Source organism: Desmodus rotundus, chromosome 1 (genome assembly GCF_022682495.2).
Source record: "Desmodus rotundus isolate HL8 chromosome 1, HLdesRot8A.1, whole genome shotgun sequence".
Taxonomy (NCBI): domain Eukaryota; kingdom Metazoa; phylum Chordata; class Mammalia; order Chiroptera; family Phyllostomidae; genus Desmodus; species Desmodus rotundus.
In genome coordinates this window covers 66181631-66191544 of record NC_071387.1, presented here as the reverse complement: position 1 = coordinate 66191544, position 9914 = coordinate 66181631, and the positions used below count along the sequence as shown (strand labels likewise).

Sequence of the window (9914 nt, the reverse complement as noted above, 5' to 3'; positions counted from 1 at the left end):
GTCTGGGGTCTGTTTCATTAGCCGTGAAATAATCCATCCAAGCCCGAGACTCCAGGAACAGGCAGCCCTGTGCCTACAGCCTTTTCATCCAACATCTTTTCCACCTTTACACATTACATCACCTTCTAAAGAAATGTGTGACTGTTGTCACTTTTCGCAGATAATTGGGGAGGTAACCCGGCATAGATGACAGAAAAGTTGGCAGCACTCTCAGGCTTTGGGAATCAGGTGCGACACCGACCTGTACGATTTCTCCTCTCTGTCCTTGCTCGCCTGCAAATCCTGACCCCCGTTCCCACTGCGGAAAAATCTCCTAAGAGACGGCTGCCGGCGTCGCCTCTGCTCCTAGGAGGCGTGGAGCACAGAACCGGAGCCTAGTGCGCTGTGGCCACGCTCCAGGCGCAGAGCGGAGAGGGAGGGGCTGGGCAGCACCCGAGGCGGAGCGCCGGGCTGGCAGCGCCTCAGTCTCTTTCCGAACCTTGCCTGGACCTCGGGAGAGGCTCGGGAGGCGAGGTGAGGAGAGGCGAGGGGAGCGGAAGCCGGAGCCCGGGCCTCGGAGTAGTAGAGGGCCGGGGGAGGCGGTGGACTGGAGCGCCAACAGCGCTTGGACCCTACCCGTGTGCGCGTCCTCCTGGCGATTCCGGTAAGTGCGGGAGGCCGAGCCTCTGCCAGCCTCCAGGCTAGGTGGCCGTTTTAGTCAGTTGTCCCTGGATCCTGGTTACGTGCATCCCCTTGCTGCGCCTCGGGCTCACAGGTGGCTTCGGGTGTACGTGGTTGCCCCAGGCCCTGCAAGGAGTTAGTCAACTCTCTCCATTCTGGGGCGCGGTTTCTGAGCCCCCGCTACTCCCATCCAACCGTCCTTGTTTCCAGCTTTGGGTGGGGGGCGCACTGAGGGGTGCTCCGTTTCTCCACCTACCCTCAAACGATTCGGGGAGATGCGGGCCAGGCGCCTCCCCAAGCTGCATCTCAGCTCCTGGCTCGCTAATGGGACGTCTATCCTTTAGTTTTATTTTCCTGTTAACCCACCAGGGAAAGTTTGGGACCACACAAGGAGAAGTTGGGGCACAGCCGGGGGCGCACTTCGCCGGCAGAGGCCGCTCCCATGGAGCAGAGCGGTGGGTTTGCAGGTCCAGCCCGGCTCTGGCTGGAGCTGATAGGGCAACCTGGGAGTTGACTCAGTCTCTGCCCGTGGCCCCGGCTAGCTGGCTCAGCACCGTCTCTGACAATTCCCAGAGAGCTGTGAGTGGTTTAATCGTTTGTGCTCTAAGTATAGACACTGCCAGCCAGCCGGGAATCTCTGTGACGGCTCGGTTTGTCTCAGGAATAAGAGCATCTCTGTCTGGTTTGACTGGTGCTCTTGCTCTGCAAACCTGAGCTCCAGCTAATCTCAGTGTTTAACTGCAAGTGTTAATTAGCTTATTTTACACCTGAGATGATCTCCGCGAATGTCTCTAAAGTGAAATCATTGCTAGAGAAAAACAAAAACAGTCTTTAAAGAAAGTTTGGGAGAAGAACCTTCAGAGTATGAGCTGTGGTGTCTGGTCATTTTACCCATCTCCTCTATGGGGTAGAGAATGAAAACTGCTCGGATATCTAACCTACTAGAGAAGGTGGTGTTGGGCAGATTTGGGGCAGATTTTGTGGACAGAGGTATTGCTGCAATTCACATTGTTTATGAAATACATATTTAGTCTCTTGAAATAGCCTACTTGTTAAGAGTTGTTTGATTTACTAAGTTGTCTGTTTAAAATGTGGCTCAATATTTTGTTTTTAAAAATGAAATTTAGCTGAAAACATTGTCTAGATATTCAGGGAAGACAATTTGTTCATGTCGTTAGAAAATTCTGTTGTAAACTTAAATTTTTCAAAGGCTACTTTTCTGCATTTGATATAGAAGCTTTTCATGAAAAATAAGATCCTGAGATGTTTCTCTGTTTGGGAAAATATTGCTTGCTCCTCCTCAACCCTTCCTAAGTGATAGGTTAAATCAGAAAGGTGTGCCTCCATCTGGAATTACATAAACGGACTAAAGGAAAGCAGTGAATAATTGTTGTTGTCAAGTAGGTAGGTAGTTCTGAAAGAAGTGATATCCTTTTAGCAGTGGGGGGGGGGGGGTATTGTATGACTTAAGGTGGAATCAACTGATAGATTTTCATCTATAAAATTTTTATACTTAACACACACATGTACATTGTCTACACCAAATATTGGATTTTACCAAAGTGTTTGAGTTTATATATGCATTATTAAGTACCCACTATGTGCCACATCTTATTCTTACTGCTTCATGTGCTTTAACTCGTCCTTAAAGCAATCCTCGGTGTTAGGTGCTGTAAGTGACCTAATTTTTGAAATGGGAAAACTGAGGCATGGAGGAGTTAAATAACTCACATGGCTATAGGATAGGGCTTTATCATATCTACAAAATTCTTTTTGTAAAAAAAGACATTTTTTATGATTTACTTATCCTTGTTTTTATTTTTTTAAGCATAAATGTCGAAAGTATTCCCTGTGAAGCATAAGGATCCCTGATTGTGGAAGTGCCTCACAAGCACCATTACCTATAAAGTAAGGCAAAGTATGAAAGAACCATCTGGTTGAGTTTACAACTGAAAGACCACCACATCCACCAGAAGACCCAGGATGGATCCGCACCAAAGCACCACCATCATTCTGCTTGAGAAATGGTGTTCAGATAAGTCACCATCTGGCTGCAGGAAACATTATAATGTCAGGAAAAAACTGAAGTTAATTCGAATCTTGGGCCTTTTCATGGGCCTGGTAGCCATCAGCACTGTCCCATTTTCAATCAGTGCCTTTTCTGAGACAGAGACACAGAGTACAGGAGAGGCCAGTGGTGCAAATGGCCCTGGGGTAGCGCACGGTTACCTTCAGAGAACTCTCTTAGATTTAAATGACAAGATTCGGGATTATACTCCACAGCCACCTCCTTCTCAAGAAGGCAAATCTGAGAATAGCACAGATCACGACCAAGGAAACTATCCAAGAGACATATTCTCCCTCGAGCAGCGAAGAAAAGGTGCCATCGTTCTCCATATCATTGGCATGATCTACATGTTCATAGCCTTAGCCATTGTCTGCGATGAGTTCTTTGTTCCCTCTCTGACTGTCATCACGGAAAAACTGGGCATCTCTGATGATGTTGCTGGAGCCACCTTTATGGCTGCGGGAGGCTCAGCCCCAGAACTTTTCACATCTCTCATAGGGGTGTTTATTGCCCACAGTAATGTGGGCATAGGCACCATTGTGGGCTCAGCAGTGTTCAATATCCTCTTTGTTATTGGCATGTGTGCTCTGTTTTCTAGAGAAATCTTGAACTTGACATGGTGGCCACTCTTTCGGGATGTGTCCTTCTACATCATTGACTTGATCATGCTGATCACATTTTTCCTGGATAATGTCATCATGTGGTGGGAAAGCTTGCTTCTCTTAACAGCTTACTTTGCCTATGTGGTTTTCATGAAATTCAACGTCCAAGTAGAAAGATGGGTGAAGCAAATGATAAATCGCAATAAAGTCGTCAAGGTGACAGCACCAGCGGCCCAAGCAAAGGTTGGTGGTGGTGGTTGTTTATTTAATGTTCTGAATCATCGTGTTTTTGAGATCTGCCATTTTTTTAAACATGATTGTGTTTGGGGCTGCAGTGAATATTAGGCTGCTTTCTACAGTTCTCTGATAGCCAGGCTAACATGGCAGTGAGAAAAATAAGGTGGGAAGGGAATATTCTGGTGGATGTTTCCTAAGTTCTCGAGCTATTTATTTTAGAGTAAAACACTTATAAATATAGGTTATGTAAGTATCCCAGCACAGACTCAGCAAACAAAATAATTTGTCTCTTACTTTCAGAAAGTAGTGTAATGATTTTGTGAGCAATTTAATTTTCTTGGGAAAGCGTGAATGTGTGTGTGTGTGTGCCTAGGGAGTTGCAGGGCTTTTTCATTTTAAATGCTCACATGGCAATTATTATGAACCATTTCTTTAAAGATGCTAAAGGAAGAGATTTTGTTTGTGTCATCAGAGCTATACCTTTAATTCAACAGCCTAGGGCCTAGCAGAAGTCGTCATTAGAGTGGGCCGTGCCTGTGCTTGATCCACACAATAATGCTTCGGATCACTCAGCCAGGAACTGATCAGGATCCATTAGAGAGAGTCGTCGGCAAGCCCTGCTGTCTGCCTCCATAGCTTCATAGCCCATTTTCCATGCCTTGATAAACATGACCCGAAATACTTATATGGTAAACTTTGGAATTTTTAAGGATGATAGTGGCCAAGCTTAGTGGCTCACCACTTAGATGGTGAGCAAATTAATAGAGAGCTTAGAAGAAATTGACCTGCAAAAATGTGAATTCTAACATTGGAATGTTGTCTCTGAATGTGATTTGAAGCAGAAAACCAAAATGCATATACATACTTCATACTAACATCTGGGAAAATTCCCCTGTATGCAAAAAAACAAATGTTGAGTGGACAGTAAGATATTTTGTTCAGCATGGAAAGAAAAACATTATATTAACTTGTATAATTCCTTTATGGCCAAGTTTGATGACCTATCCTTCATTTCTGTAGCAGCCATGACAAGGAAGCCAAGTGCAGCAAAAGCCCACCAGTAATATTTGTATTTATCACATGCAAAAGAGAACTGTATCTTTTCTAACATTTCATTCATGATATGGTTGGTTTTTAGAAATAATAGCAAAAAAAATAACACTGCAATATACATGCAAATTAGTATTCAGATGTGATAACTGAGAACATATCCTTGAGGGCTTAAGACAGGGTCATCACTGAAGCCCTTGTCCCTGCTGTAATTTTGTAGCCAAAATGATGACCCATTAAGCCCTCTCCTCAAGTATGATTACTAGTTTGAGTTATTTGCATTAATAGTCTGCGTTTATTCCAGTGACAGTACTGAATGATTGTCAAGGGAAAAGCATTTTTTTAGAGGCAAGGAAATGATTTAATGCCTTACAAATATCCTGGGGACACCAAGGGTAAAATGTCTTTTTGAGAACTCGACACTTTTTTGTTCTGTTACCTCACAGTGGAACTTCATTAACTTAGACCCAGACTCTGCTAAAGATTACGTTGGCAACAATTATGAAAAAGGAATTTGCAGAGCCATGCAATGGTGTGTTTAAGATTGCAGGGGGATTTTGTATTCTGATTGGCGCTGGGGTGCTGGTTTCATGCACTTGGGAATAACTTTTTAAATGCAATTTACAGGCAGTATTTAATCAATCAGAAGGCATTCATTAAAGTAGCTCTAGCGGGATTTTTACCTGCTATATTAGGTGACTGTCTCGTCATTTTTATGATCATTTAAAAATCAGAAACTCAGGTTCATATTCCTTAATAATTATTCAAATCCACAATTTTGTGCTATGCCTAATAATATACATATTTTAATTTGGAGATTCTGGATTTACCTAATTAAAAAAAGAAGGAGGTTATATTCATGACTGTTGTTACTCCTATTTCTGATGTCCCCCCAAATGTGTTCATATATTATTTTCTTTTTAGCACCAAATAGCTTTCATTTATCCCTTTTAACTAGTATTCTTTCTTTTGGTATTCTTTAACTAGATTGAACTATAAATACCATGAAAACAGAATTTTCTAACATAGCAATGACTTAAAAAAATTTTTTTTAATCCAGAGAGAAAGAGGAAAGGAGGGAGAAAGAGGGGGACATCCATCAGCTGGTTGCCTCCTGAGTGTTCCCTGACCTGACCAGGGACTGAACCTGCAGCCTAAGCATGTGCCCTGACCAGGAATTGAACCCACAACCTTTCAGTTTATTGGATAATGCTCCAACCTACTGAGCCATATCTACCAGGGCAACATGACTATGTCTTGTTTGGTATTCAGAATGCTTGTTTGGTAAATCAAAAATGCTAGAACACAGTTATACATTTTTAGGTAGAACAGTGCATAATGGTGTGTGATTTCCTTCAGGAAATTTTACCTTGTCAATCTTACTTTTTTGAATTATTGCTGAAATTTTTGTTTTCAGCATTTAGTCTTTATCATACTTTTGATTTCAGAATCTTAACAGAGACTTTGCTCCCCTAGCACTGTAAATATAAGATGTCCTAGAGATGGATGAGCCCTTGAGTGTGGCCATATAATACTCTGATGTGCAAAGTTGATTCTGGCTGTATACCCGACCTGTCCTACAGAAGGCAGTGCTTCTAACATCAGAACACTCCAAAAGAAGACCCTAAACCAAACTGCAGCCCTCAGTGGTGTCTTCATAGAGAGGAATGTGCTCTACATGAATTTAGGAAGCAAAATAAAATACTAAACATGTTTTCATGCATAGCCACCACATTGTCATATTTGTACAATTAGGGGGCATGGGAGTTTGGGAAAGTAGAAGAAACATATTTTAGATATTTTTGTACAGATCATCAAAGATTCTTGCTAAAAAATCATCAGCTGTGATGGACTGTAGTCAGTGAAATATCTTTGAAACTACTTCCTTCATAGACAAGTTAAAAATCATAATTTCATTCCTTTATTGGTGATGTATGTCATGGGGCAACTGTGAAATGTGGAAAAATGCAAACTGGCATTGTTTTCCACAGTTAAAGCAATAGTTTTCCATCTCATTTCATTGTCTTCACTGTGTGTGTTTTTTATTTATAATTATTTATTTTAGTGATAATATTATCCTTTAAAAAAATGTATAGTGTCAAGACATGGTAAAGGTACCCTGGGCTTTGACTCAGTGAAAAAAGGGGTTTAACCCCATGCACGTGATAAGCCCTGTGAACTCAGAGAAGTCACGTTAACACTCTGAGCCTACTAGTGAAAACAATAGCACCTGTTTATAAAATTTGGAAATTATTAAATGAAGAATGTTAAGCAGCTAACATAGTCTTTGGCAAATATGGGTTGTTCAATGAATGTTAGTTCTCTTCCTGATGTCTTCCATTCTTAAATGAAAAGAGAATCAAAAGAAATTACTTCAAATCTGATCATTTCAAAACATTCCTTGAAGGTTGGAATTCACCCTCAGTGAATCACTAAGTTAAGGAGGCCATTTTCTCACTTAGAGGCAGGTACTACTTGTCATATTATAATATTTATAAGCCCTTTTTCATATACAGTGAATATATTTAGATCACATATTATTATAAACTCTAAGGAAACCTCCAAATGCCTTTGTTGTCCTAAAGTTTTATTGTGTGGAATTTTGCATGAAATAAGTAGGCTATTAACAGGGGTTTAGAAAGATCTATGCTAAGCAGAGATTTTTGTTTTAAGGGTATTTTTATTTATAAGTGATTGAGATTCTCATGTAAAAATTTCTCCATAGCTGGTTAGGAATAAGTTTGGATCCTGAAGGAGATGAAGCCGAGGAGTTCCGAGCTTCAGAGCATTTTGCTGTGCGCCTGGCTGGCTGCTGAGGTCTGTTGATCTATTATGGCGCTAGGCTGTCATTGGCCTAGAAAGCAGCTGTCTGTGGTATTTACCTTCTTCTTAGACTTGGCAATGTAATCTGACAGCAAGTCAGCCCAGTTGCAATGAAGTGAATGGTCTAAATAAAGATGCTTAAACTGGATGGTTGAGGAGCAGGCTGCTTAGTAATTTAGGTGTGCTTACCTTATTTAATTTGTGTGTTCCTGAAAAGTTGTTTGTAGGCAGAATTTTTGCAATTTAAATTGTTATGAATGTTCATGGGAAAATCAGAATTGAAATAATGTTATAAATATTCCCCATACAGTAAAGTATTTCTTATAAACCATACATAATTTAATAAATACAAATGTATAGTCTCAAGCTTGCTTAAGACACACAGTATGTTATAAAACTCAACCTTCGCTTCCCGTCCAAACCTAGGAAATAAATTAGTAAAATAATTGTACAAATTTCAAGGAAGGTAAAGTAAGATTGTCCTTATAGTAAGTAAAAAGATAGTATTACTTAATAGACTTGAAAACTCTGTTCTTCTGAAAAGAAAAATTAGGCATTAACATTAACAGACTGCATGCCCATGAATGCACTGTTTCCTTGTTTTGTTCTACTTCCACTAAAAGCAAATCTTTCATTTACTGCACATGATCCAGGGGTGTCCAACCTGCAGCCCATGGGCCTCATGCAGCCCAGGATGGCTGTGAATGTGGCCCAACACAAAATCATAAATTTACTGAAAACATTATCAGATTTTTTTTTTTGTGAATACGTGTTGCAATGTATTTAATGTGTGGCCCAAGACAACTCTTCTTCCGATGTGGCCCAGAAATGCCAAAATGTTGGACACCCCTGAAACTGCGAATCTTTCTGGCAATGTACCCAGGAGGTATTACCCCATGTACCTCCCTTGCTCTTCTTCCTCTCTCCTCTGTCCCTTTATCTCCCTCATTCTTCCCAACCCCCCTTTCTTTCCATTTTTTTTTTAAACCAGATAATTCGTATTTTAGCTTTAACAAGGAGTGGTTGTTATGTTAAGCTCTTCTCTGGCTGCTGAGACAAGCACACATATACAGTGTGGATTTGACTGCTTTTGTTTTTTTCATTCGTTTACTTTCAACCTTCCTTTGTTTTAGGTAAGTCTCTAATACACAGAATATGGTGGCATTTTGTTTAATTTAGTTTCTTAATTATTTTGTTTTGACAGGAAAGTTTAGCTTATTTATGTTACTGTGATTACTGTTATATTTGGATTCTTTTCTATCATGCTGTTGTGTACTTCCTATCTGTTCTTATCTTTCTGCTTCATTTTATACTTTTTCTTGCCTTTTTTTTGTTTTGATTTTTGTTCTAAATCTGTTTTTCCAATAAATCATTTGGAATTTATACACGTTATTTCTATTCTTTTAGTGTTTACCATAAAATTTTAACATGTATATTAACTCAACGTAGTATAAAGTTAATATTATCACACTCCTGCTAAACAACCTAAGACCTTAGAACATTTTAATTCATTCACCTGTCTTGCATTGTATAAGATTTGAAGTGCATGATTAAGGTTCTACCTTGATAATTTATAACAGCTTTATTGAAGTATAATCTTCACTTTTAACCCTACCAATTAGACATCATCATTATACAATCAATATTTTTAGATCTATCCACATTTTTCTCAGTTTCCACCTTCTATTCCTTTTCTCATATCAGACTTTTTTCCTATGACTCTTTTCCCCTCTACCAACTTACATTCTTTATCAATTCTTGGAGCAAGACTCTGGTAAGGTAAATCCTCCTGATTTGTATTGCTTCGCAATGTATTTCACTTTTGTTCTTGAAAGACAGTTTTGGTGGGTAGAAATTATTTTTGCATCCCATTTTGAAAATAAAGTTCCACAGACTTCTGTTTTTGTTGTTCAAAAGACTGCTGTTTCTGGAAATAATGTTCCTTTGTAAGAAACTTGTCTTTTCTCTGACTACTTTTAAGGTTTCTTCTTTGTTTTTGATGTTCGCCATTTTCCTTATGTGGTTTTTCTCACTTATTTATCTTCTATTTGTGGCCCATTACACTTTCTGAACTTGAGGATTAGTACCTTCCATCAATTTTGCCTCTATCTCTCTCTTCCCACAGTCTTCTAGAATTCTGATCAGATATGCTGTCTCAACCTATCCTCCATGTCTTTTAACTACTATCTGGTTGTTAAATCTATGTTCCTCATTGTGTTCATTTCTTCGAATCGGCCTTCTAGTTTCTAATTTTCTCTTCAATTTTGTCTAATCTATTCTAAAGCTCAGTGTTCAGTTTCTATATTAATTATTATGTTTTTTATTTCTAGAAGTTTTTTGTAGCTCTTTTCACATCTGTCTGGTTGATTTCCATTGTTTCTTTTCCCTTCACGCCTTCTTTTATTTGTCTAACCATGGTCAATATATTCATATTTTATAATTGGTGTTTCCAGTGTCAATATTCTTGCAGGTCT

The 9914-nt window shown here is 39.7% G+C and overlaps 1 protein-coding gene across 2 annotated transcripts in view; it reads left to right on the top strand.

The window, feature by feature from the left end:
* Positions 1–412: 412 nt before the first annotated feature.
* SLC24A2 (solute carrier family 24 member 2) overlaps positions 413–9914 on the top strand; it is a 252951-nt gene continuing 243449 nt past the window's right edge. The window contains exons 1-2 of one of the 2 annotated variants that reach the window (XM_045193679.3): positions 413–643; positions 2489–3573. In XM_045193679.3, the coding sequence (XP_045049614.2) occupies positions 2644–3573 (930 nt within the window). In that variant the 5' untranslated portion in view covers positions 413–643; positions 2489–2643. The remainder of the gene's footprint in view (positions 644–2488; positions 3574–9914) is intronic. The other variant, XM_024558338.4, reaches the window with a different exon arrangement.